The 26,247-nt window shown below is 48.9% G+C and overlaps 2 protein-coding genes across 4 annotated transcripts in view; one reads left to right on the forward strand and one right to left on the reverse strand.

Moving 5' to 3' along the window:
* The window catches only part of CNTROB (centrobin, centriole duplication and spindle assembly protein), a 25,243-nt gene extending 1,531 nt beyond the window's left edge, over positions 1-23,712 (reverse strand). The window contains exons 1-18 of one of the 3 annotated variants that reach the window (XM_006151768.3): positions 23,556-23,712; positions 22,556-23,061; positions 21,680-21,764; positions 21,351-21,432; positions 20,482-20,638; positions 18,535-18,651; positions 18,215-18,331; positions 17,774-17,872; positions 15,249-15,485; positions 13,959-14,105; positions 7,318-7,451; positions 6,607-6,732; positions 6,251-6,413; positions 3,770-4,028; positions 1,146-1,303; positions 808-871; positions 481-651; positions 203-320 (exon numbers count right to left, since the gene is read on the reverse strand). In XM_006151768.3, coding sequence (XP_006151830.1) covers positions 203-320; positions 481-651; positions 808-871; positions 1,146-1,303; positions 3,770-4,028; positions 6,251-6,413; positions 6,607-6,732; positions 7,318-7,451; positions 13,959-14,105; positions 15,249-15,485; positions 17,774-17,872; positions 18,215-18,331; positions 18,535-18,651; positions 20,482-20,638; positions 21,351-21,432; positions 21,680-21,764; positions 22,556-22,828 — 2,507 coding nt within the window. In that variant the 5' untranslated portion in view covers positions 22,829-23,061; positions 23,556-23,712. Of the gene's footprint in view, positions 1-202; positions 321-480; positions 652-807; positions 872-1,145; positions 1,304-3,769; positions 4,029-6,250; positions 6,414-6,606; positions 6,733-7,317; positions 7,452-13,958; positions 14,106-15,248; positions 15,486-17,773; positions 17,873-18,214; positions 18,332-18,534; positions 18,652-20,481; positions 20,639-21,350; positions 21,433-21,675; positions 21,765-22,555; positions 23,062-23,551 lie in introns of those variants that run through there. The other 2 variants (XM_006151767.3, XM_027773144.1) reach the window with 2 other exon arrangements.
* A 149-nt stretch (positions 23,713-23,861) lies between these two features.
* Positions 23,862-25,546, forward strand: TRAPPC1 (trafficking protein particle complex subunit 1). The gene is made up of 5 exons (XM_006151769.3): positions 23,862-23,952; positions 24,067-24,165; positions 24,318-24,388; positions 24,734-24,872; positions 25,174-25,546. Exons 2-5 carry the CDS (start codon positions 24,067-24,069, stop codon positions 25,300-25,302), a joined length of 438 nt encoding a protein of 145 aa, XP_006151831.1. The 5' UTR covers positions 23,862-23,952; the 3' UTR covers positions 25,303-25,546.
* Positions 25,547-26,247: the final 701 nt, after the last annotated feature.

Consider the following 26,247-nt stretch of genomic DNA (forward strand, 5'->3'; position numbering starts at 1 on the left):
AAAGTTAAAAAAGAGGAAAAAAGGGACCTTAGGAAAAAAAAAAAGGGGGGGGGGTTATCAGTAAGAGAGTTTTCACTGCATCCCTCATTTTCCTTGCCAGAAAAGGATGAAGACACTTCTCATTGTCCACAATACACGCCCCACTCCTCCCCGCCTGATCATTTCCCGTTATCCGGGTTCCATCCTCCCCGCCCAGGCTGACCCGCTGTGCTCCAATCTCTTCAGGTAGAGCAGCAGATCCTCGGCAGGCAGAGCCCCCCAGCCCCGAGCCTGGTACAGTCGTAGCAGCTGAGACACCTCCCTCGGCTGCCCATCCGCACCTGAGAGACAGGACATCGGGAAGGGTCCTCATCCCACTCCCGCTCCTTAGACCTCAGCCCGGCTCCCGGGGAATCCAGGCGGGCCTCAGGTTCCAAGTGCCAGACCCACTGTCAGCACCTTCCTTCCCTCCGTCTCACCCTGTGAACACCACCTGCTTACCTCTCTCTGGGGAGCCACTACTGGGACCACTGCTTTGTGAATGGGATGAGGGAGGCTCATGGACCCGGAACAGACTAGACGCCATGGCTAAGGGAACTTTAGTTTTATGGACGGGGGGTGGAAGGCGTGGCACTTGAGGGGCTTCCTCCCAAGTTGGGACAGTCAGAGGATCTAGCAAAAGGAGAGATCCGAGAATCAGGAAATGGGCCAAGAGCCAGGCTGTCCTACCTCTGAGACTTTGGTCACCCTGGCCAACTCCTGAAATCTTGCTAGATCATCATCTCCCATCCATCCCAGCCCCAGCCATTTCTTCAGTGTTGGACTCACCAGACTTAGGGGGCAACAGGTCAACAGAGGGGTTCTCATTGTTCTGGGGTACTGTCTCCAGCAGCTGTTGGGGGAGATGGCAAAGATCCCCAGAGGACTGATAAGAAAAGGATCTAGGTATCTGAGGAAGCAGAGGCTGGTGAAGCAAGAGCGAGGTTAGTGGCCTACATTCCAGAAAGGAGATACGAACTAGGAGTAAAGCAGACAGAGAGCAGACATTGGCACAGAGCCTTTGTCCTAAAGAGGAAATGAAGCTAGAGTCCTGGGTTCCTGGAGTAAAAAGAAGAAATGAGGAAGGGAAAAAGAAGATAAGGTGGTCTGGATGGATTACCTCTTACCTGGTGCAGAAAATTCTTGAGGCCCTCCAACTGAGAGGCCGGCGGCAGCCCCTGCTTCAGGAAGCCATCCCCATCGGATCCAGGACCTTCCTCAGGGAATGGCCGTTCTGCCCTGTGATCGGGATGGAAGGTCCCAAGCGCAGAGGAAAAGGCTTCGGCTGTAAAGCAAATTGGTGGTGTGGGTACAGAGCTGTGGGGGAAGCAATGAGTACCTCCACAAGTCAACTCCCCAAACACGCAGAAGAAAGGGGCCTACTGAGACCAGCAGATGGCATAATGGCATCACTACATCACTGGACTCCCACGTAGTCAACCTCGAGTCAAGTCCCAGACCCAGTGGCTTAAGCTCACACTGGGCACGTGTGCATGTGTGCCCAAGATCCTGAGAGGAGAATGGAAAAGGGACTGCAGCGTGGCCATCCCCCCTGCCAGGTGATTTCTCACTGTCTCTCAATGGTGTTCTGACTTTCTGGAGAGCGCATGCGCCCTATAGCAAAAACCTCTCAAAAAAAAAAGAAAAGAAAAGAAAAGAAAAAAGAAAAAAGAGAAGAAAAGGGGCCTATCACATTTAAGAGGGGCTTCCCAGCTAGGAGAAGATGACCACAGGAGTTTCAAAGAGCTGCAGGAGGTAGAGTTGAAGGCAACCTGGATTCTAAGAAACGTAGGCGGCAGAAGCAGCTGTGGTAACTTAAACCTTAAATAAGTAAAGACCACCACAAGCAGAAATGAGTAAGATATGGCTGGCCTATGGGGCTGGCAGATGGCATGGTGGTGAGGCACTGGACTCCCACATGGCTGACCATGGCTCAAGTCCCAGACCTGGTGGCTTACTTTCTCACTTTCCTTCTCTGTCTCCCTTCCCTCTCTGGTGAGCATATGAGTCCTACAGCAAATTTGTAATAATAATAGTGAAAATAAGCAACATTTTAAAAAAGATACAGGACCAGCAGATGGTATAATGGTTATGTTTCTGGGTTCCCACGTTGTCAACTGCAGTTTGAGTCTCAGACCTGGCAGCGTAAAACACACCGGGCTCATGTGTGCTCCTGCCCAAAGTTCTGAGAGGAGAAGAGGAGGAAAAGGAGGAGAGATTGTGGCGTGGTCATCCCGCCTGAGGGGTGATTTCTCACTTTCTGTCTCTCTGTCTTTCTGGTGAGCGCACAGGCCCTATAGCAAAAATCACTAAAAAAAACCCCAAAGATATGTCTGGCCTCTTTACCAGGATATGCCCCAATTCTTTTGTTATTACATAATTGAAAAATTTTAAATTGTAATGATTCATCCCTCGTTCTTTTAATTTTAATTAACTGCCAGAGGGCATGTATATTCACCAGAGAGAAACAGACAGGAGGAGGGACAGGGAGAAACTCACCCCCCCAGGGGCATGGTCATGCTGCAATCCTTTCTCCTCTATTTCTCCATCGCGCTGGGATTTGGGGCACACACTCATACACACCTGGCATGTTTTTCGAGCCACTGGAGTCAAACGAGAGTCAAACCCTGTGGTCATCCCTGTGGGATCTGGCTTCCTTAACCACTAGCACATGGGGCTGCCCTGCCCCTCACTCCTACACTGACCTAGGTTGTCGTACTGCCTGGCTCCACCCAAGTCACAGCTGACTAAACCAGAGGGAGACACTATGGCCAAGGTCAGCCAATCCCCTGGATGCTTAAAACCCATTGGAGGGAACCAGCAGTTAGCATAAAGGCTATGTCGCTGGACTCCCACGTAGTCGACTGCAGTTCGTGTCCCGGACCCAGTGGCTTAAAACTTAACGCTGGGCGTGTGTGCGTACGTGCCTAAGACCCCAGGAGGAGAATGGAGGAGAAGGGATTGCAGCGTGGCCATCCCCCCTGGGGGGTGATTTCTCACTTTCTGTCTCTGTCTCTCTCTGTCTGGCAAGCGCACGCACCCTATAGTGAAAACCTCTCCAAAAAAAAAAAAGAAAAACCATTGGACAGCCTAAGGAACTGAGATGCCTCTGTCTCTATAAACGCCTGGAGTCTTGGCTAAACTCAGTGCCACAGTATCGCAGGACAAGCCAGAGTGCTAAGGGGCAAGAACCTTAGGAGTGTAAGAGAGAATGCTGGTTTAACAGGAGACGGAGCAGGTGCGTGGGGTGGGACAGAGTCAAGAGACAGGCAGGCCTGAGAGAAGGGGCTGCTGCCTTGTGCCTCTGGTCCTAAGGGTACCCCTCTCCCAGCTCTGGTTCTCATCAAGTCCAGCCACATCGTATTTCCATGAGCTCTCACTCCCTTTATGTTAAACAAGAAAAACAAATTTCTGCTCCTTGCCACTGCTCCAGCAGGTGGCGTGGTGGGTGAAAATCACCCCAGGCACTTGTGCATGCATGCCCAACATCCCAGAAAAATGGAAGAGAAGGGATTATGGTGTAGCCATCCCTCTGGGGGGTGCTTTCTTATTTTCTCTCTCTCTGGCAAGCACCCTATAGCAAATTTAAAAAAGAAAAGAAGAAAAGAGAAGAGGAGAGGCGAGAAAAGGAAAAGAAAAAAGACCACTAAGACATCTGAGAGACTAAATGTCCAAGTCCCGTTCAGAAAGGAGGCCAGGTAAGAGGGCCAATTCGTGCATGTAAAAGAACCCAGTGACTTCGGTCTGTTACCTGTGGGTGGAGTGAGATCTGGCTTTGGCTCCAGGGGCTGGAAGGAATGCTGGCTCTGGAAAGTGGGGCCCAGAAGGAGGCTAAGGTCTGGGGAGGAGCCGCAGAGATCAGGGGGCCCCCCAGGCAGCTCGTCCCTTGCTTCCCGACTCTGCTGCAACACAGGCTTTAGGGCCACAGCCACAGGAGGCATGGCCCAGATCTTCCTCTCCTCCTTCTCTGGCTCTAGAGGCCCAAGGCTAGAGGGGCCAATGGGAGGAACCTGGCCAAGAGAAGCAGAAAGGAGGATCAAGGCCCAGCAGGTTTAGAGACAAGACATAGTACAGAAACTTCGGTTAAGATGCTAAGTTACTAGAACTTCCTTAAAAAAAGATTTGGTCTTAATTAAGCTAAGTATGACCAAATCTTCTTTTAAGGAAGTTCTAGTAACTTATCTTTTTTTTTTTTTTTTTTTTGGGAGGGTTTTTTTTCACTATAGGGCGCGTGCGCTCGCCAGACAGACAGAGAGAGACATAGAGACAGAAAGCGAGAAATCACTCCCCGGGGGGATGGTCACGCCACAATCCCTTCTCCTCTATTCTCCTCTTGGGATCTTGGGCACGCACACACATGTGCCCGGCGTGAGTTTTAAGCCACTGGGTCCGGGACACGAACCGCGGTCGACTATGTGGGAGTCCAGCGACATAGCCATTACGCTAAATGCTGGTTCCCGTAACTTATCTTAACCGAAGTTTCTGTTGACAATAACATGTATGTTGATGTGCTTGATTCAGACAATATACAGTGTACTCTGGATGGAAAATCTCATTTTGTATGCTGTAATGATGTATAGTGAATGAATGTAAATAAAATATATTAAAATAAAAGAAGATTTGGTAAGATATATCCATTTCAATCACATTTTATTTTTTATTTATTTATTTTTTTTTTGAGAGGTTTTTTCGCTATAGGGCGCATGCGCTCGCCAGACAGACAGAGAGAGACATAGAGACAGAAAGCGAGAAATCACTCCCCGGGGGGATGGTCACGCCACAATCCCTTCTCCTCTATTCTCCTCTTGGGATCTTGGGCACGCACACACATGTGCCCGGCGTGAGTTTTAAGCCACCAGGTCCGGGACGCGAACCGTGGTCGACCATGTGGGAGTCCAGCGACATAGCCATTACACTAACTGCTGATTCCCAATTTCGATCACATTTTAAAACTGCTTATTTATAATGTTACAATTCTATTTCTAGGAATTTTATCATTTGTGTTAGGACTTAAGCATTTTATACACAAAGTATGTATTTTAATGATATTCATTGCAGATTTGAAATATAGAAAACAACTATTATATCCATCAAAAACATTTGGTTAGGGACCAGCAGATGGCATAATGGCTACTTTGCTGGACTCCCAGCAAAGTAGTAGACCTCGATTTGAGTACCAGACCTGGCGGATTAAACTCACGCCGGGCGCTTGTGCGTGCGTGCCCAAGATCCTGAGAGGAGAATGGAGGAGAAGGGATTGCGGCGTGGCCATGCCCCCTGGGGGGTGATTTCTCGCTTTCTGTCTCTCTCTTTCTGGTGAGCCCACGCGCCCTACAGCAAAAACCTCCCCCCTCCAAAAAAAAAGCACCTGGTTGAATAAAAGGTTATAAAACAGCTTATAGAAGGCAACTCTTTGGTATGAGGAGTGGAGAGAGGGGTATGGAGGGAAAAGAGGGGAGACCCTCAGGACTAATTCTGGGGAAAGGAACTAGGAGACTGAGGTGCAGGAACTGAATGGAGGTTACATTTCACTGCATACCTTTTGAACAGGTTGGATTTTTAAATTTTAATGTGTGCACATTATTATCTATTGCAAAAAATATTTTAGCTAATAAAACTTCTGGGGCCACAGGTGGTGTGGTGGCTAGGGGTGTTGGACTCCCACAAAGCCAACCACAGTTCTAGTCCCAGACCTGGTGGCTTGCTTTCTCACTTTCCCCTCTCTCTCTTTCTCACTATGTCCCTCTCTGGTCAAATTAAAATATGTCCCTCTCTGGTCAAATTAAAATAAAGTCAAATAAAATAATTCTTTAAAAAAATAAAACTTCCATAGAAAAGATGGAAGTAGGAGATACCAGCATAAGGAAGGTTGGGGATGGATGACTCTCTGCTTGACTCTAGGGGAAGACTTAGCAGCAATGATTGGTCCTTTCCCCCCTAATTAATTCTGCTTTCATTTTGCAAAACTGATAGCACATATAATTCACCACCTTTTGGCCGGGAAGAAAAAGGTTCTGCCCAATGGAATGAAGCCAGACTGGGTGGACTACGGCCATAGCAAAAAAGATGTATTTTGGTGAAACAGCTATTTAAGAAAGCCCACAGACTGTCTTCCCTAATGTAGGTTCTACAAACTGAACTTTGGACTTCCCCTGGGAGGGAGCTAGACTTTCAAAGGTGGACCGTGGAACACGACCACTGACTGAAGGCTCGGCTCAGGGGCAATGCCTACCGCAGGGTTGGGAGGCGGGAGGGTGGCGTTGAGCAGCTGGTTGGCCTCATCCCAGTGGGCCTGCAGCATGGCTTGGAGCCGTTCCACCAGCTCCACCCGCTGCTCCTCCAGCTGCTGGCTCCCGCTCTGCAGTTCCCGCACTCGCGCTTGCTCCCGGGCCAGTCTGAAGGAAAGAGGGATCAGGTGACTCTGGGCCTTTAAGGACACAGACTTGGAGAATAAGAGCCAGAAAGGAAGGTCACATCTGACATTCTGAAAGGGGCCAGGTCCATTTAGAAGAGGACAGATCTGCTGAAGGGACAGCTCTACCACAGGAAAGGAGCACGGGCCTACGCGGGTTTCTCCAGGGACCATACCTGAGCTCATAGTCCTGAGTCACCTGCTGCTGCCGCTCCTCTCGCTCTGCCATTTCTACCTTGAACTGAGCCAACTGAGCGGCCAGTTCCTGCTGGTGCTGTCCGCTCAGGTCCTGAAGCTGCTTCCTAAGAAGGCACGGGTGAGCAAGAGGACTGAGACTGGAGGCAGAAGTAGTGACCAAGTGAGAAGAGGACAGAATGTGTGCAAATGACAGGGAGCCAGATGGCCACAGTCACCACCCTGGCCACCACACAGGAAAGCAGTAAGGATGAGCTGGGCTCCTAGGATGGGCACCCCAGGAGCAGAGAATGGAGATGAGGATTTACAAGGAAGTGATTTATTTCAGAAGCATTTCCAGAACAAATTGGCAGGGGCAGGGGGGTGAGGAGAAGTGGGACTGAACTAGAAGCTCCATCTCACAGGTCACGCCTCGGCACTGTCCCGGGAGGGGAGCTGGAAGAGCCACAGCCCTGAGCCCATCAGTTCTTGGTTTAGGGTTACTCCCTATGGAAGGAAAACTCCCAGCGCCAGGCTCTCCACGTACACCGAAGGCAGCCCTCCCAGGACAGACTCTGGTCTGGCTTTTGAGAGTGAAGGTATGCTGGGAGCCGGCGTGTTGGAAAATGGTAAAGGGAGCCAGAGGACATTGGAGGGCACTAGCAGTCCCCGCTGTGGCTGTGCAGAAGCAGCGTCCAGTGAGACCCGAGTACCTGTGATGTTCCCTCAGGGAGGCTGCTTGCCGGAGGCTGCTCTCCTGACCCTGCCCCAGCCGCTCTGTCACCCGCTGCTCCAGCTGCACAGCCAGCTCCGACTCCATCTGGATCCGCTGGCTCTCATACCGGGCCTGGCAGCGAAGGAGGGTGGGATGACAGTCAGCTCAACCCTGTTTGGGCTTAGAATTGGAAGGAGGATGTAGATGAAGCCAGTGCCAACATTCCTCCTCATATGCCTAAGGGATGAAGGACGAGGATTTCACAAGGAATGAGGGACTCCCTTTCCTTATTAAACCATGATTAAACTCACATCTTAAACATACACAAAAGCGAAATGACTGGGAAACAGAAATACATCTTTTAACCAAAAAAAAAAAAAAAGTTAGGAAGGACAATCAAGTCCATTATGTGTCTGAGATGACACACATAGTACGCCTAACACGGACCTGAAACCCAGCAGGCATGCATGGTGCCCCTTCTCATGTGAAGTCTAAACTGTTGTCTCCATGTTCTCACCTCACGATCCTCCTTCGACTCACTGGAATCTGGTTTTTACGTATATTGGGTCATCAGAAAAGTCATGATGTATTTTTCCATGCAAAAACTATAACAGGGAGCCAGACAGCCACGGTCACCAGCCCGGCCAGCACATAGGAAAGTGGTAAGGAAGAGCTGGGATCCTAGAATGGGCTCCCCAGGAGAAGGGAACAGGGATGAGGATTTATAGGGAAGTGATTTACTTAAGAAGCATTTCCCCCCCAAAAAAGGCATGACTTTTCTGATGACCCAATAGTACTTCACGGAAAGGAACTTAATCTAAATTCCATAGTGGTTATTTCTGTCATCTCATGTGAGCTCACTGCAACACCTGACATCTGAGGTCAATTCTTTCTTCTTTCTATCTACTTATTTATTTACTGCTATAGGGCATGTGCTCTCACGAGAGAGAGAGAGAGAGAAATCACCTCCCACCTCCCAGGGAAGGCATGCTGCAATCCCTTCTCCAGTCTCTTGGGATTTTGGATATGTACATGCACCCAGTGTGATTTTCAAGCCCCCAGGTCTGGACTCAAACCACGAAGAAGGCCATATGGGATCTAGCATCTTAACCTCCATGCTATCTGCTGACCCCCCAATTCTTTCTTCTAAAGCCATTTTTTCCTTAGCTCTCATGAGCTAGGACACAGTCCTCTCCTGCCTTTTCCTCCATCCCAGTGATCAGTAAACTATATCCCGATCCAGCCTTCCTCTGCCTGTTTTTGTAAATAAAGTTTTATTAGAACACAGCATGCCCAACTGTTTACATACCATCTATAGCTACTTTTGAGATATAACAGCAGAGTTAAGTATTTGCAACTGAGACCAAAATACCCACAAAGACAGAAATATTTACCGTCTGGCCCTTTACAGAAAGTTTGTTAACCCCATTCTATTCCAAAGCAAGGGTCTAACTAAAATTTAAGATTCAAGGGCTGGCAGATGGCATGGTGGTTAGGGTGCTGAACTCCCACATGGTTAACTATGGTTTGAGTCCCAAATCTTGTGGCTTACTTTCTGACTTTCTCTTTCTCTGGCAAAATTTAAAAAATAATAGTAATAACAAATAAAATTAAATAAATAATTCTTTAAAAATAAATAAAGTAAAAATTAAGATTCAGGGGCCAGCAGGTGGCAGGGTGATTAAGGCGCTGGAATCCCACATGGCTGACCACGGTCTGAGTCCTTGACCTGGTGGCTTGAAGATCATGCGTGGTGTGTCTGCGTGCACACCCAAAATCCCAGCAAGAAAATGGGAGAGAAGGGACTATGGCATGGCCATCCCCTTGGAAGGTGATTTCTCACCTTCCTTCTCTTTTTGTCTCTCTCTGGCTAGTGCATATGCCCTATGGCAAAACCCTAAAAAAAAAAAAAAAAAAAAAATGATTTAATGTACAGCTATAAGAAAAGCATTTTTCGAAGTCTAATGATAATAGAAAAATAACTTTTAATACTATTCTGTGCCAGGCCATGTGCAATTATGGGAATTTTATAAGTAAACAAAACAGTCATTGCCCTCCTGGATCTGTGTCCTATTCAGAGGGATTAGTCCATGTTATTCAAGCAAGGAAAATTACCAAACAGATGGTTATGACTGGAATTAGGTCTCTGACAAAAGCTTTCACTCATACAGTCAACCTACTAGCTACTATTCTTTTAAAATAACATAGCAGGGGCCAGGCTTATAGTCTAGTGTTTAAAGGAGCTGGGTTAACCAGCTGAACACAGTTCAAGTTCTGGCCCTGGTGGCTTAAAAAACATGCCAGGGGTGACCAGCAGGTGGTGTGGTGGTTAGCATGCTGGACTCCCACATGGCTGATCGTAGTTCAAGTCCAGGACCTGGAGACTTGCTTTTTCACTTGCTCTCTCTCTCTGTCTCTGGTGAGCATGTGTGCCCTATAGCAAATTAAATAATGATAATAATAATAATAAGTAAGTAAATAATTATTTTAAAGAAAATACCAAAGGGGCCAGCAGGCAATGTTGTGGTTAGGGCGCTGAACTACCACGTGCCCAACTGTGGTTTAAGTCTCAGAACTGATAGCTTGAGTCTCACTTTCCCCTCTCTCTGTCTCTCTCTGGCAAGCACACGTGCCCCATAGCAAATTAAAATAATAATAATAATACATTAAAATTTTAAAAAATACATGCATGTGCACCCCAAATCCCGACAACATGGAAAAATGGATAAAAATGGATTGCAACGACCAGCAGTTGGCGTAATGGCTACACCGCTGGACTCTCATGTAGTCAACAGTGGTTCGAGTCCCAGACCTGGTGGCTTAAACTCACAACAGGTGCATGTGTCTGCGTGCCAAGAGGAGAATGGAGGAGAAGGAATTGTGGCATGGCCATCCCCCCTGCAGGGTGATTTCTCGCTTTCTATCTCTCTCTGTCTTTCTGGTGAGCGCATGTGCCCTATAGCAAAAACCTCTAAAAAAAAAAAAAATGGGTTGCAGAGTGACAATAGCACCCTTCAGGGAGGTGCTTTCTCCCTTTCTTTCTCTCTAGTCAGTGCACATGCCCTCTAGCAATTCAAATAAATAAATAAATAAGATGTTTATAATAGATTTAAATCTATTTACTTCTAGAAAGTAACACTACATGAGAGTCCAGGTATTTAGTGAGAATTGGTTCTGAGTTTAAGATGATATTACTTGGGACCAGCAGTTGGTGTCCTGCTGTGACTCCCAAGAGATCTCTGCCTCAGGCTTACTTCTGTCTACCACAGCAAGACTCAAGAACCCTGTCCTGGCACCAGCAGTTAGCATAATGGCTATGTCGTTGGACTCCCACGTAGTGGACCGCGGTTCGCGTCCTGGACCCGGTGGCTTGAGACTCACGCTGGGCGCGTGTGTGTGCATGCCCAAGATCCCGAGAGGAGAATGGAGGAGAAGGAATTGTGGCATGGCCATCCCCCCTGCAGGGTGATTTCTCGCTTTCTATCTCTCTGTCTCTGTCTGGCGAGTGCACGCACCCTATAGCAAAAACCTCTCCAAAAAAAAAAAGAACCCTGTCCTGACCTGTACCAAGCTCATCTCCAGTTGCAGGGCATCTCGCTCTCTCCGGGCCGTGTCCAGCTCTCCTTCCAATCGCTGCACCTCAGACTGCACCAATGCCAACTGCTGCTGGGCCTCCTGGGCTGCCTGCGCCTCCCTCCAGCTGTTTCCCTAAGAAAGGAAAATCAACTTAAATACCCCCAATTCATCTGTCTATACCCTCAAACCCAAGCTTCCTTTCCCTCTCCTCCCATTTGTCCTGTTTCCCCATCCCTGGTTAATCTCACTTGGCCCTTCCATGTATTTGATGTCTCCGGCTCTTTCTGCTGGGTTTATACTGTCGGCCGTGCTTACCACATATAGCTCTCCACTTTCCATCCCTGTCCCATAGGAGGGATCTTCAAAAAGTTCATGAAAAATGCAAATGAGAAAAGACTAGCTTGGCCTTGGCAGTATTGCAGTGCTGGAGGTTACATGGTCAACTGCTGGTTCAGATCCCTAGTGAACACGAAACCTGCTGGGTGTGTGTGTGCCCCAGACTGAAGAGCTAGAGCTGAGAGAAGGAGACTGCAATGCGGTGACGAGACCTTAATGGGGTGCCTTATCTTTCACTCTCATGTGCAGGTACACCCTATTTCTCATGAATAAAATAAACCTAAAACAGGGACCAGCAGATGGCATAAGGCTCGCGTCACTGGAGTCTCACATAGTCAACTGTGGTTCAAGTCTCGAACCCAGCAGCTTAAAACTCACACCAACAGGTATGTGTGTGTGTCCAGAATCCCGAGAGAGAATAGAAAAGGGACTGCAGTATGGCTATCCTCCCTGGGGAGTGACTTCTTGCTTCTCGTCTCTCTCCGTCTCTAGCAAGCGCACAAACCCTGTAGCAAAATCTCTCTTAAAAAAACACTTAAAACTAAAACAGGGCTGGCTCCATGGCCTGATAGTTAAGGGAGTCAGATCCCACACAATCAATTGCATGGTTTGACCCAGTGCCCTGAAATACACACCTAACATGTATGCATGTGTGTCAAAATCTCGACGGGATGGAGAAATGGAGAAGGGTGTGTGCTGTGACCACGCCCCCCTCTGGCAAGAAAGGAGCACACTGTGCCCTCTGGCCAACAAACAAAATATGCATGGATTTCAAAAATGTTAGCACCAAAATAAAACTTGTACTTGAAATTCTACTTTCCCACAAACTGTCTGAGGTTACTCTCATATATATACCTATCTTCTGACAGCCCATCCCACTCAGTTATTTTGCCCTTCACCTGATCACCACTCCCCAGCTCTCCTAAGTGCTGCTTTTACTTTCTCCTTTTCCAGTTGAGCCTGGCTCTCCTCCTGCAGCGCCTGGTAGCGTTCCTTCAGCTGGTGCTCCTGCTGGGCCCAGGACCGCCGCTCCTCTTCTAGGGCCACCTGCAGGGTCTCCAACTGTCGACGGTCACTGAGTTGCCCTGCCCGAGCCTCATCCCGTTCTTCCTGCAGGGTGTGGCACCTCTGCTGTTCTACCTCCAAACTCAAGGTCAAAGCTTGCCTTTCTTCTTCCTATAGTCCCAGGAGAAAACCAAGATGCTTAGGAGGCCCTGGAGAGATCAGAAGTCTACAGCTCCAAACAACCTGCCTGCTAAGAATGATGCCGACTGGGGCTGGCAGGTAGCATGGTAGTTAATGGCACTGGACTCCCACATGGTCAACCTTGTTTCAAGCCCCAGACCTGAAGGCTTGCTTTCTCATCCACTCTCCTTCCCTCTCTCTGTCTCTCTCTGGTCAAACTGAAGAATAATAATAAATAAAATTAGATAAATAATTTTAACAAAAAGAAGAAGAATGATGCCCATTAAATATGTAATAGTTGGGGTCAGCATGTGGCATGGTGTTTAAGGTGCTGGATTCCCACATAGCCAACAATGTTTGAGTCCTGGATCTGGCAGCTTGCTTTCTCACTTTCCCTCTCTTCTCTTCTGTCGCTCTGGTCAAATTAAAAAATAATTATAATAAACAAAGTTAAATAAATAAGTTTTTTTTTTTTTTTAATGTAAGAGTTGGGGGACTAGCAAATGGCATCACTGGACTCTCACATAGTCAACCACGGTTCAAGTCCCGGATCCAGTGGCTTAAAACTAATGTGGGGAGGGGGCAGCAGATGGTTTAGGTACTGGATTCCACATGGTCAACTGAGGTTCGAGTCCCAGACCTAGCAGATTGCTTTCTCACTTCTCTCTCTCTCTGTCTCTTTGTCTCTCCTCTGGTAAAATTTAAATAAATAAATATAAATAAATACAATTAAAGAAATAACTCTTAAAAAGAAAAACATCTCAGGCTGGGCACATGTGTGTGCATGCCCAAAATCCCAAGAGAATGAAGAGAAGGGATTGCGGTATGGCCATCACCCCTAGGGGGTGATTTCTTGCTTTCTGTCTCTCTGGCGAGCGTATGCACCCTATTGCAAAAATCTCTCTAAAAATATAAAAAGGAACCAGCAGATGGTGTAATGGCTATGTTACTGGACTCGTAAGTAGTCGACTGTGGTTTGAGTCCTAGACCCAGAGGCTTAAACCTCACACTGGGTGCATGCACACACATGCCCAAAATCCCAAGAGGAGAAGGGATTGTGGCATGGCCATCCCCCCTTGTGGGTGACTTCTCACTTTCATGTCTCTCTGTCTCTCTGGTAAATACACACACCCTAGAGCAAAAAAAGTCTCATTACAGAAAAAAAGCAATAGGTGTAAAAAGAAAAAGTAATAGTTGGGTCCATCAGGTGGCATAGCGGTGAAGGTGCTGGACTTCCACGTAGCCGACCATGGTTTGAGTCTCAGACTCAGCGGCTGAAACACACTGAGTGCGTGTGCATGTCTGCCCAAGATCCCAGGAAGAGAGTGGAGGTGAGGGATTGTGGCGTGGCCATGCCCCCAGAGAGTGATTCCTTGCTTTCTCAAGATCCCGAGAGGAGAATGGAGGAGAAGGGATTGCGGCGTGGCCATCCCTGCCGGGGGGTGATTTCTCGCTTTCTATCTCTCTGTCTCTGTCTGTCTGGCGAGTGCACGCACCCTATAGCAAAAACCTCTCCAAAAAAAAAAAGAACCCTGTCCTGACCTGTACCAAGCTCATCTCCAGTTGCAGGGCATCTCGCTCTCTCCGGGCCGTGTCCAGCTCTCCTTCCAATCGCTGCACCTCAGACTGCACCAATGCCAACTGCTGCTGGGCCTCCTGGGCTGCCTGCGCCTCCCTCCAGCTGTTTCCCTAAGAAAGGAAAATCAACTTAAATACCCCCAATTCATCTGTCTATACCCTCAAACCCAAGCTTCCTTTCCCTCTCCTCCCATTTGTCCTGTTTCCCCATCCCTGGTTAATCTCACTTGGCCCTTCCATGTATTTGATGTCTCCAGCTCTTTCTGCTGGGTTTATACTGTCGGCCGTGCTTACCACATATAGCTCTCCACTTTCCATCCCTGTCCCATAGGAGGGATCTTCAAAAAGTTCATGAAAAATGCAAATGAGAAAAGACTAGCTTGGCCTTGGCAGTATTGCAGTGCTGGAGGTTACATGGTCAACTGCTGGTTCAGATCCCTAGTGAACACGAAACCTGCTGGGTGTGTGTGTGCCCCAGACTGAAGAGCTAGAGCTGAGAGAAGGAGACTGCAATGCGGTGACGAGACCTTAATGGGGTGCCTTATCTTTCACTCTCATGTGCAGGTACACCCTATTTCTCATGAATAAAATAAACCTAAAACAGGGACCAGCAGATGGCATAAGGCTCGCGTCACTGGAGTCTCACATAGTCAACTGTGGTTCAAGTCTCGAACCCAGCAGCTTAAAACTCACACCAACAGGTATGTGTGTGTGTCCAGAATCCCGAGAGAGAATAGAAAAGGGACTGCAGTATGGCTATCCTCCCTGGGGAGTGACTTCTTGCTTCTCGTCTCTCTCCGTCTCTAGCAAGCGCACAAACCCTGTAGCAAAATCTCTCTTAAAAAAACACTTAAAACTAAAACAGGGCTGGCTCCATGGCCTGATAGTTAAGGGAGTCAGATCCCACACAATCAATTGCATGGTTTGACCCAGTGCCCTGAAATACACACCTAACATGTATGCATGTGTGTCAAAATCTCGACGGGATGGAGAAATGGAGAAGGGTGTGTGCTGTGACCACGCCCCCCTCTGGCAAGAAAGGAGCACACTGTGCCCTCTGGCCAACAAACAAAATATGCATGGATTTCAAAAATGTTAGCACCAAAATAAAACTTGTACTTGAAATTCTACTTTCCCACAAACTGTCTGAGGTTACTCTCATATATATACCTATCTTCTGACAGCCCATCCCACTCAGTTATTTTGCCCTTCACCTGATCACCACTCCCCAGCTCTCCTAAGTGCTGCTTTTACTTTCTCCTTTTCCAGTTGAGCCTGGCTCTCCTCCTGCAGCGCCTGGTAGCGTTCCTTCAGCTGGTGCTCCTGCTGGGCCCAGGACCGCCGCTCCTCTTCTAGGGCCACCTGCAGGGTCTCCAACTGTCGACGGTCACTGAGTTGCCCTGCCCGAGCCTCATCCCGTTCTTCCTGCAGGGTGTGGCACCTCTGCTGTTCTACCTCCAAACTCAAGGTCAAAGCTTGCCTTTCTTCTTCCTATAGTCCCAGGAGAAAACCAAGATGCTTAGGAGGCCCTGGAGAGATCAGAAGTCTACAGCTCCAAACAACCTGCCTGCTAAGAATGATGCCGACTGGGGCTGGCAGGTAGCATGGTAGTTAATGGCACTGGACTCCCACATGGTCAACCTTGTTTCAAGCCCCAGACCTGAAGGCTTGCTTTCTCATCCACTCTCCTTCCCTCTCTCTGTCTCTCTCTGGTCAAACTGAAGAATAATAATAAATAAAATTAGATAAATAATTTTAACAAAAAGAAGAAGAATGATGCCCATTAAATATGTAATAGTTGGGGTCAGCATGTGGCATGGTGTTTAAGGTGCTGGATTCCCACATAGCCAACAATGTTTGAGTCCTGGATCTGGCAGCTTGCTTTCTCACTTTCCCTCTCTTCTCTTCTGTCGCTCTGGTCAAATTAAAAAATAATTATAATAAACAAAGTTAAATAAATAAGTTTTTTTTTTTTTTTAATGTAAGAGTTGGGGGACTAGCAAATGGCATCACTGGACTCTCACATAGTCAACCACGGTTCAAGTCCCGGATCCAGTGGCTTAAAACTAATGTGGGGAGGGGGCAGCAGATGGTTTAGGTACTGGATTCCACATGGTCAACTGAGGTTCGAGTCCCAGACCTAGCAGATTGCTTTCTCACTTCTCTCTCTCTCTGTCTCTTTGTCTCTCCTCTGGTAAAATTTAAATAAATAAATATAAATAAATACAATTAAAGAAATAACTCTTAAAAAGAAAAACATCTCAGGCTGGGCACATGTGTGTGCATGCCCAAAATCCCAAGAGAATGAAGAGAAGGGATTGCGGTATGGCCATCACCCCTAGGGGGTGATTTCTTGCTTTCTGTCTCTCTGGCGAGCGTATGCACCCTATTGCAAAAATCTCTCTAAAAATATAAAAAGGAACCAGCAGATGGTGTAATGGCTATGTTACTGGACTCGTAAGTAGTCGACTGTGGTTTGAGTCCTAGACCCAGAGGCTTAAACCTCACACTGGGTGCATGCACACACATGCCCAAAATCCCAAGAGGAGAAGGGATTGTGGCATGGCCATCCCCCCTTGTGGGTGACTTCTCACTTTCATGTCTCTCTGTCTCTCTGGTAAATACACACACCCTAGAGCAAAAAAAGTCTCATTACAGAAAAAAAGCAATAGGTGTAAAAAGAAAAAGTAATAGTTGGGTCCATCAGGTGGCATAGCGGTGAAGGTGCTGGACTTCCACGTAGCCGACCATGGTTTGAGTCTCAGACTCAGCGGCTGAAACACACTGAGTGCGTGTGCATGTCTGCCCAAGATCCCAGGAAGAAAGTGGAGGTGAGGGATTGTGGCGTGGCCATGCCCCCAGAGAGTGATTCCTTGCTTTCTCTTTCTCTGTCTCTCCAGAGAGTACATGTACCCTATAGCAGAAATCTTTCTCTAAACAAAAAATTTAATAGCTGACAAGCTTACAGGATTATAATGCAGTAGTCAGAGTGCAGTTCCAGAGTTGGTCTGAGTGTCAGTGTGAGTCCTAGTTCTGTCACTTACTCTGTGTCTGCAGACACACCTCCTCATCTGCAGAATGGAGGCAATAGCAAGGTCTCCCTTATGAGGACTGAAGTAAAAAGGGCATGGGAAGCGTTTAGCACAGTATCTGGCACATGGTAAGTACCCAACAGACAACAGCCAACACTGTCATCATCAGTATCAATTCCTCCTGGACTAGAAAAATCCAGCTACAATCATGAACTAGCCAAGCAGCAACCAGCACGGGCACTGCCAGGTGCAGCAAGCACGCATCATGTGTGCAGTAAGTTCCAGAGCTGGCTGCTAACTCACGCTGTCATCAGCTTGTCATCGAGCTCTATGCAACCTGAGTCTCATCCCAAACCAGAGTTGCCATGCCCCAGACCAGAGTCCCCAACCCTGGCTGAACACCATCAGAGACATTCCTGAACCTGTTTGAATTATCCAACCCTACTATACGTGTACAGAATCAAAACCTCTGGGGATGAGTCCCAGAAATCTGTATTTTAAAATAATTTCCTATATGACCTTACTAGCCTGATGAGGATACAATTTGCAGAGTCTCTCAAAAGCACTTGGTGGCAGAACCTTTTTTTGTAGCGTATCTAGCGGAACTAACAATCTGAGGAACACGCTTTGGGAAACACTAACCTGGCACAACTCAAATACTAAACTCCCACAATCCTCCGAGGGCTTACGATGCTCTAGAAGTAATCAACAGCCTCCAGTGGAATTAACCCCGCATGGCCCTCTCACCAGCGTCTCTCTTTCCCGCTGCTGCAGTCTGGCACTTTCCTGCTCACGATTCAGGGCCTCCATCGCCTCAGAAAGGCTTTGCTCCAGGCGGGCTACTGTCTTCAGGGAGAGAGGAACACAGCACAGAGGAACGGAGAGCAGTTGCATGCTATGCTTCAGAGAGCATCAACAATGTCAACTGAAACTTCAGAGTTAAATGACTGGGGGGCGAGGGAGGAATGCACGGTGTGGAGAAAACTGGGAAGACATCGACAATACGAGTTTGACTGACAGCAGAAACCGTGGAGGGAGAAGAAAGGGCCCAAGGAGAGCTGTCAGGACAGCTACTGCAAGAACGAGGGCAATGTGTTGGGAACCCTCATTCTAGAGCTATTTCTTCTGCCCCTTCCACCTACAGATCTGTGACTTAGGTTCTAAAGCCACCTGAGGCAGGTCACCCACCTCCTGCTGCTTGCTTCTAGTAAGTTCTGCTGCCTGGCGTTCCTCCTGAAGTCCCCGGAGCACCTCTGTCCGCTCAGCTTCATGCCGATTCCAGCCCTCCACCACACGGGCCAGGGTCTTGGGAAAGACAAGGTGGGATTTCAAAATAACCTTCCTACCCCCTTTGTACTCACAAGGGCAGGGTCCACAGCTACCTTCTGCCAACAGTCAGTAAACCTGCCCCTCTTGACATGCACAAAAGAAACAGGTTGGCCACTCCCTGATTTACTATCCCAAATGCTCTCCACGGACAGACCCACCCACATTTTGTACCCTGGCACCTTGTCCAGCTGTTCAATCATGATATCTTTCTTGCGGTCAGCAGCCACAGCCACGGCCAGCTGCTGCTGTAACTCTAGCACTCGGGTCTGCAGGCTCTGAATATGGCGCTCACAATGCTGAAAAGAAGGGGGAGGGGCCGGCAGGTGGCATGGTGGTTAAAGCACTGGATCCCACATGGTGGTTTGAGTACTAGACCCACCAGCCTGAAAAGCATGCCAGGTATGAATGTGTGCATGCTCAAAATCCCAGGAGAAGAGTGGAGAAGGGATTGTGGCATGGCAATTCCTACTGGGGGGTGATCTCTCACTTTCCCACTCTCTGCTCCTCTCTGTCTTTCTCCAGTGAGCACCCCATGGCAAAAACCTGGAAAACAAAGGTAGTAAAATAAAACAAACAAGCAAACAAAAAAGAAGGGTGAGGAGTATGGGTATTGCCCAGCCTTAGTCCACCACAGCACAAACTTGCCAGCTCCTCTAGAGAGAAGTGAGCTGGAGGCAGGAAGCATGAGTCCCAAGAACAGACCCAGTTTAGAGAAGGAGAATCAGGAATTCTGGAGCAAGAACCTTGAGACCCAAGACCTCCAACACCTTCCTCTACCTTCTAGGTTTTTTCTCTCCTGGAGCTCTCTTTCTCTTTAAAAGAATTACTTTATCTTATTTATTATTATTTATTATTATTATTATTTTAATTTGATGAGAGAGAGAGAGAGGAAAAGTGAGAAAGCATGCCACCAGGTCTGGGACTCGAACTGTGGTTGGCCATGTGGGAGTCCAGCACCTTAACTACCACACCAGCTGCTGGCCCCATCTCTCCTGGATCTCTTGGGAAAAATTCCAATAAACCTTTTGGCAGAGTTACAGCAGCCCACATTGCAAAGTCCAGGAAGTTATTCCAGCCTTAAGAAGCTCAGTGGACACAATGACTAAACTGGCCTCATAGCCTAGTGGTTAAGGGAGCTGGCTCCCACAAGGCTAACCATGTGGTTCAAGTCCCAGCCTGCAGAGCTTGAAAAACACACTGGACATGTGTGCATGTATGCCCAAAATCCTGACAGGACAGAGAAATGTAAGAGAAGGGGTTACAATGTGACCACACCCCATGGAGGGTGCTCTCTCCCTCTCTCCCATTCTCTGTCTCTGGTGAGCATACACACCCTCTGGCAAATAAAAATAAATAAACAATAAATGGCATATAAGCAAGAATAAAGGGCAAAGCATTTCATTCAAACTGCCCAAGTAGTTTGAAATAGAGGAAGAGAAGTGGGGCCGGCAGGTGGCGTGGTGGTTAAGGGCACTAGACTCCCACATGGCCAACTGTGGTTCAAGTCCTGGACCTGACAGCTTGCTTTCTCACTTCCCCCCTCTCTCTGACTCTGTCCCTGTCTGGTCAAATTAAAATAAATAAAGTTAAAAACTAAATAATTTTTTTAAAAAAGAAAAGAAGGAAGGAATAGAAGTTTCCAAAAATGACAATTAATGACTTTGATTTTTGCTCTACTTTGCCCATCTCTGTTTCTTCAGTCATTAAGGCCAAGACTCGCGGAGACAAAGCTTACTGTATCACCTGCAGCTGGCTTTGCACAAGCTAGCAAAGTGTGTGTGTAGTCGGCCATCATATATGGAGCGGTTCTAGGTGTGAGGTGTTGTCAAGACCTTAGGAAGCCGGCCCTGAACAGACAAGGCACTGACCCTCTCAGAGTTTAGATTTGAGAGGGGGAAAACAAGTAAGAGATCGGAGTGATAAGCTATATGAAGGAAATGACAGCAATCCGGCTGACACCTGGAGGGGAGGACGGGTCATATTAGATAGGACGGTCAAAGAGGCCTCCCTGAAGAAACATTTGAGCAAAGTCCCTGCTATCAGGCTCTTAGCCCTCACCCCTTTGCAGCACTGAGTGTCCTATGTCTAACCTTTGCTGAGTTCCAAAGGAACCCCTTGCATCTTACCTTACGGCGGGTATGCTCTGCATCCAGTGCCTCTCTCAGTCCTGGAAGATCCGGGGGATGGAGTGGTGGCCCTGGCCGAAGGCTGGTGTAGCGGGGAAACAACTCCTCCAGTGCTTGGGCCGAACTAGATGGAGATAAGTCCTGCAGGGGTCTGGTGCTGGACAAATTAGGAAGCCGTTAGGGCTGCGAAGTCTCCTGAGAGCTACTAGTAGTACAATTGTGGTACTTTACAAATGAGAAAATAGAGACCCGGCAGGGCAAGAGACTGTCTCAAAGTCACAAAGCTATTGTAGATTGTCACAGAGCCAATCCATAAACAGCACACCGGTCTGTGATGCCCTCTATAGAGCTCCTTCCTCTATACCACACTGCTTACAGTAAAGGTTTCAGTGGAAACAAACTCTTCTAGGGAAAGGAGGACTGGGGTTTGAGAGACAGGCACTGGCAGCAGATGCCCGTGTTCCTGAAGGAGTAAAAGGGGTAGAAGAAAGGAGGTAAAGGATGAAACTGAAAGCTGGGCCAGCCAATGGAGTGAGGGTTAAGGTGGCTGGATCCCACACAGTTCGAGTCCCAGACCCAGCAACTCGAAAAACATGCTGGGCACACGTGTATGCGTGCCTTCCCAAAATCCCGATAGGAAGGAGAAATGGAGAAAAAGGGATTGCAGCACAACCATTCTCTGTGGATAATTTCTTACTTTCTCTCTGTCTTTGCTGGTAAGCACACACGCTCTCTGGCAAAACTAAGGGGGAAAAAATGAATGCTAAATGACAGGCTTCTTAGTTCCCTAAGCGGTACAAACGCAGTAATAGAACTAAGGAAGAGAACACTCGGATTTCCAAGAAAGCAAGAAAGCTAGGAGAACTCACTTGAGCAAGGTGCCAGTGCTGTCACTGTCAAAGGAGTCCTCTTCCCGTCTCTCTGAGCCACCACCTGGAGTGGGGGGATCTCCTGCAGGAAGCCACAGAGACCCCACAGCCAGAATCAGGCAAGGACAGGAACAAGGACCACTTGAAGGAGGAGAGAGGTAAGGGCCTTCCTTTCTACTCCCCTCAACTCTCTCCCAAAGAATGGAAGCCTTTTCTCCTGAAATGTCTATCTCGGATGTTTGGGTTTTCCCCTCTGCTTCCTCTCTCCACTTTCTCCTGCCCTTTAAGGCTAGGTTCTCCTTCAGAGATCTAGGGGAGTGTTTACTCACGACAGGCCGCATCACGTGAGGTTTGGAGCATGGTCTGGAGTTGACCCCGAACACTTTCCATCTCAAAGATATGCTTAGAACCATCCTAGAGAAAAAGCCACACAGGAATCACCTGTAATCTGTACACTCTATCGTCTACCACAACTACTACCAGGGTGGAATTTTTACCCTAGTACCTGGGAAAGCAAGAAAAACAAAACAGACGCAGTAAGAGATGTCTTAACCTTAAGTCAGAAATCCAAATTCCTAGAGGAGCCAGAAAAGTATTAGTGACTAAAATGGGCAGGTCTCAAACAAGAGTGGTTGGGATTCTTGCCAGCAGAGGAGCAGATACCCGGCCTAAAGTCTTTGTAACTCATAATTTTCAGTTTTCCAACTCTGGAAAACCTAACGAGGCTGTAAATGGATTCTGGCACCTTTTCTTTCCAACACTATCTTCTCTGTATCATCCATCTCTAATTGAGTAGACTATGTTCCAATGATTTCATGCCAAATTCTGAACTACACAATCCAAAGAGTTGACCTGGAAGGATCTTAGCATACTTTGCAACTATCATTAAGTCTCTAGTTCCCTCTTGAAGCCAAGAAACCTCTCCCAACTCCCAGCACCCAGGTCCAGCCTCAGCCATACCAAGCTCCCCTACAGTGCAGGGATCTCTGACAACAAACAGTAGAACATTTCACGTTTCCAAATTATGGTGTCCCAGGTCACTCTCTCTCATAAACACTTGCTCTCAGAAATAAGCATGACTGTCTAGGTAGTTAAAAAAAATCTGAAATCAAGTCTCAGCAAATCTTTTTTTTTTTTCAATACTCTTAAGTCCCCAGACCCTGATGTCTAGTACTCTAGAGGCCCCCAAGACACACTTCCCTCACCTTTTTCTTCAAATTGTTCTCCAATCCCAATGACAAGCTGCGACTCAACTCTTGGGCCAAGCCGTCCAACACCTCATGATCAGGTGGGGAGGTGGCTGGTAAATACAGCTGAGCCCGGGCTGTGGCCTCTGCCTGACGGCTGAGGCGCAAAGAAGCATAGAGCTGGGAGGTCACCTCTGAGGACACTTGGCTCAGCCCAGGGGGTTCTGATGAATCACTCAAGAGATCCTCCGGCCGGAGAGGTGAACTGGGGCTGGTGGTTGATGCCGCCATGAGGATAGGGAAGACACAACTGGAGGCAACAGAAGGCTGGGAACTTCTAGCTCTGCTTTAGGAGAGTCCAGGGGGAGGTTTGCAGAGAAGCAAGATTTGGGAGAAGGGAGGAAGACTCCACACCAAGGATCCTTGAATAAGGTTATCAAGATTATCCGGTGAGAAAAAAATTTTCCACCGATTCCAGAGGCCATGGAGAGAGCAAAAGCATTCCTTTCCCCAGCTCCTGGGAACTGTGGAAAAGAAGGGTGCAGGGCAAAGTGGGTATGGACATAGTGAGGCAGCAGCACCACTGCAGCTCCTCCTTCCAACGGAAGAGGCTGGAAGCTGCAGATCAACTTCGGCACAGGCTTATCCCTGAGCTCTTAAGTTCTCACACGCAGCATGTGCAAACTGAAACAGCCCCAAATCAAAGATGGACTCAATTCCTGTTCAGCGTCCTCCTTTGTGCCTTGTTGTCTTGAGGCAAGAACCTCACGCCCGCCCCCGCCCTTCTCGCCCACTTTACTCGTTCTACCGGCCTCAACTTCTTTGTATAGCCCTTCTGTCCCCTCCTCACAAGAAAGCCATAGCCGAGCTCTCCAGAATGCCTCCCTCCCTCCCACCCAAAAGAAATCTCTGAACCCTCAGTCACGCGCTCAGACGCCCCTAAAATGCACGCCACTCTCAAGCCTAGCCTGAAATCCTCTATCCCGACCATCCCATTCTGGCTACTCTCCACACCTACAGTCCTCAGTCCCCAATTTCCCAAGGTGCAGACAAAGGACGGGCCCCCCAACTCCGATCCCCGGCCAGGAAAGACCAAGACCCCTCCTTTCGCGCGGTCCTCAACACTCAAAACCGTTGGCAGCCTCCCGCCCACCGCCTGCAGCCCCGCCTCCCTCACTTTGGTGACGTCACCCGCCCGCGACACCACACCCCGAGTCGTTCCTCTCTCTGGAGCCCAGGAGCCGGGAGCGCGTGCGCGGCCCCGGCGGCCACGGATTGGCTAAGGGAGAAAGGTGGGGTCTGACGGGAGGTACTGGGGCGGAGTTAATGCCCTGCCTTTGTATCACGAAGACCTGGTGGGGCGGGGCTTTACGGAAACCGGAAGTCGCCCGTGACAAGTTCTCGGAGCAGTTCCGGTAGGCCTGGGGGTGGGGTCCCCTCCTGGTAGGAGGGATTGGAGGCAGTAGGGGCCGAGAATCCCAGCCCACGGAGTGGGGCCGTCCTGGAACAAGACATTCCCTGACCTGCAGATGACTGTCCACAACCTGTACCTGTTTGACCGGAATGGAGTGTGTCTGCATTACAGCGAATGGCACCGCAAGAAGCAAGCAGGGATCCCCAAGGAGGAGGTGACGGGAGGGCCCCGGTACAACCCCGGTGACTTCGCATCTCCAAACACACATAGTCCCAGCCCAATCCCTCCTCTCCGTGCCCCGGCTCGTTCCTGCTCCCTCTGGTCTCTCTGAACAACCGAAAGCTAACTGTGCCCTTCTCTCTCCAGGAATACAAGCTGATGTACGGGATGCTGTTCTCTATCCGCTCGTTTGTCAGCAAGATGTCCCCGCTAGACATGTATGCAAAGTCAGAGAAATACTGAAAGAAGGAGGACTAGCCTTGGGAATTGGGGGTTGGGGAATCTTCCTGGAATGGAAGGAACATTGGCCCTCAGTGAGGAGAAGGGTCTTAAGGAGGGAACTGAGTCTGAAATGAGAGTGCTGGAGCTGGCAGGAGCAGTGGTGGGGAAGGTCTGAAAGTAGAGAGGTTGGGGTCAGGGGCTAAATTGAGGGATGAGGATGGAGGTGTCTTTATTCAACCACACTGGTACAAAAGATATGTTCAGATGGAGTGAACTTTAAGGGGAAATATTCCTTTGGGAAATTCTGCTCCCACTCTTTAACACCTTCCCCATCTCTGCAGGAAGGACGGCTTCTTGGCTTTCCAAACTAGCCGTTACAAACTCCATTACTATGAAACACCAACTGGGATCAAGGTTGTCATGAATACTGACTTGGGCGTGGGACCCATCCGGGATGTGCTACACCACATCTACAGTGCGGTCAGTGACAGCCCTAGGGACCCTTCCCCCAGATTCCTTAACAGCCATGGCCACAGTCAGAGCCCTGAGACTCCCTGAGTTCCCTTCCCTAATTTGACTATCTTATATCTCTGTTGAACCGTAAGTTTTCTCCAGGGCCTTTCCGTACTTAAACACTCCCACTACGTCTCTCTTCAGGGAAAACCTGCCTCCCAACCCTTGTTCTGTGGGCATTCACCCCACCCTCTCCCCTAAGATGTACTAGTCTTGAGGTTGAAAGGAGAACGTCCAAGCCTGGTTCTGACAACCTCTTTCTCTCTAGCTGTACGTGGAGCTTGTGGTGAAGAATCCCCTGTGCCCGCTGGGGCAAACTGTGCAGAGTGAACTCTTCCGCTCCAGACTGGACTCCTACGTCCGCTCTCTGCCCTTCTTTTCTGCCAGGGCTGGCTGAAACATCTTGCCTCATCCCTCAGGAGGATCTGTGCCTGCTTGGGGCCCTTCCTCACTTTGGCAGCCTAGGGCCCCCATTCCATCTACCCCCTCTTCCAGGGCAACAACCTTAAGGCTCATCCTGGTGTCCCATGGGTTGCCAAAGAAGCCCACAGGAGCCTCTACACCTCTAAACCAGGCGCTATAATCAGTTTTTCCCCCTACTTGATGCTGCGAGAAGCACGGAATAAATTTTTGTCACCTTTCCTGTCTGAGTGTGTCGGTTTGGGCGGGCCTTTCCAGTCCTGCCCTGTTCATGAAGACAGGAGCTAGGAGTGGCCACACACCACTGAAGCCTGCTGCAGAGTTTCTTGTTAGCATGGCTATTGAGGATAATTCTTTGTTACGGGGGCCATCCTGTGCTTTATAGGACTTGAGCAGCATTCCTGGGCATCACTCACTAGGTGGGGATAGCACATCCTTTTCATTCCCAGTCATGACAATTAAAAATGTGTGTTCAAACCTTGCCATAAGTCCCTGAGGAACAAAATTCCTCCCTACTGAGAACCGCTACGCAGGCGGAAGGCTGACATGCTTCGGGTTCCAGAACTACCCTTTTAAGTGCGCTCTCCAGCTCCTCTGAGCACACAGCATATTCATGCGGCTGAGCGCCCAGCAGGCGGGGCTTATGCAGATAAGCGGCAGTTCTCGGGGGAGGCGGGCGGCCCTATGCAGATAAGGGGGCGGTGCCTGCATGTTGATGAGCTGGGCCCGCTGCCGACGCGTCTGGGAACCTAGCTGGTCCCGCTGCGGGTTGGGACTGAAGTGGCATCCCGCTCCCGCCACCCCTCGGCCCTGGGTCTTTATCCCCCTCCGCTAGAACTACTGCCCTCGACCTTTATCCCCATCCATTTTCCCCTCTAACTCCTGCGCCAGCGACCCCCGCCCCCGTATCCGAATATTTCCA

This window comes from Tupaia chinensis, unplaced genomic scaffold (assembly GCF_000334495.1).
Source record: "Tupaia chinensis unplaced genomic scaffold, TupChi_1.0 Scaffold000330_1, whole genome shotgun sequence".
NCBI classification, from domain to species: Eukaryota; Metazoa; Chordata; class Mammalia; order Scandentia; family Tupaiidae; genus Tupaia; species Tupaia belangeri.

Excerpts from the sequence above, each read along its gene's own strand:
- TRAPPC1 (XM_006151769.3), top strand. The coding sequence starts at position 24,067 with ATGACTGTCCACAACCTGTACCTGTTTGACCGGAATGGAGTGTGTCTG. Across the intron at positions 24,389-24,733 it reads AAGATGTCCCCGCTAGACAT|GAAGGACGGCTTCTTGGCTT; the intron begins GTATGCAAAGTC and ends CCATCTCTGCAG. Across the intron at positions 24,873-25,173 it reads TACACCACATCTACAGTGCG|CTGTACGTGGAGCTTGTGGT; the intron begins GTCAGTGACAGC and ends CTTTCTCTCTAG.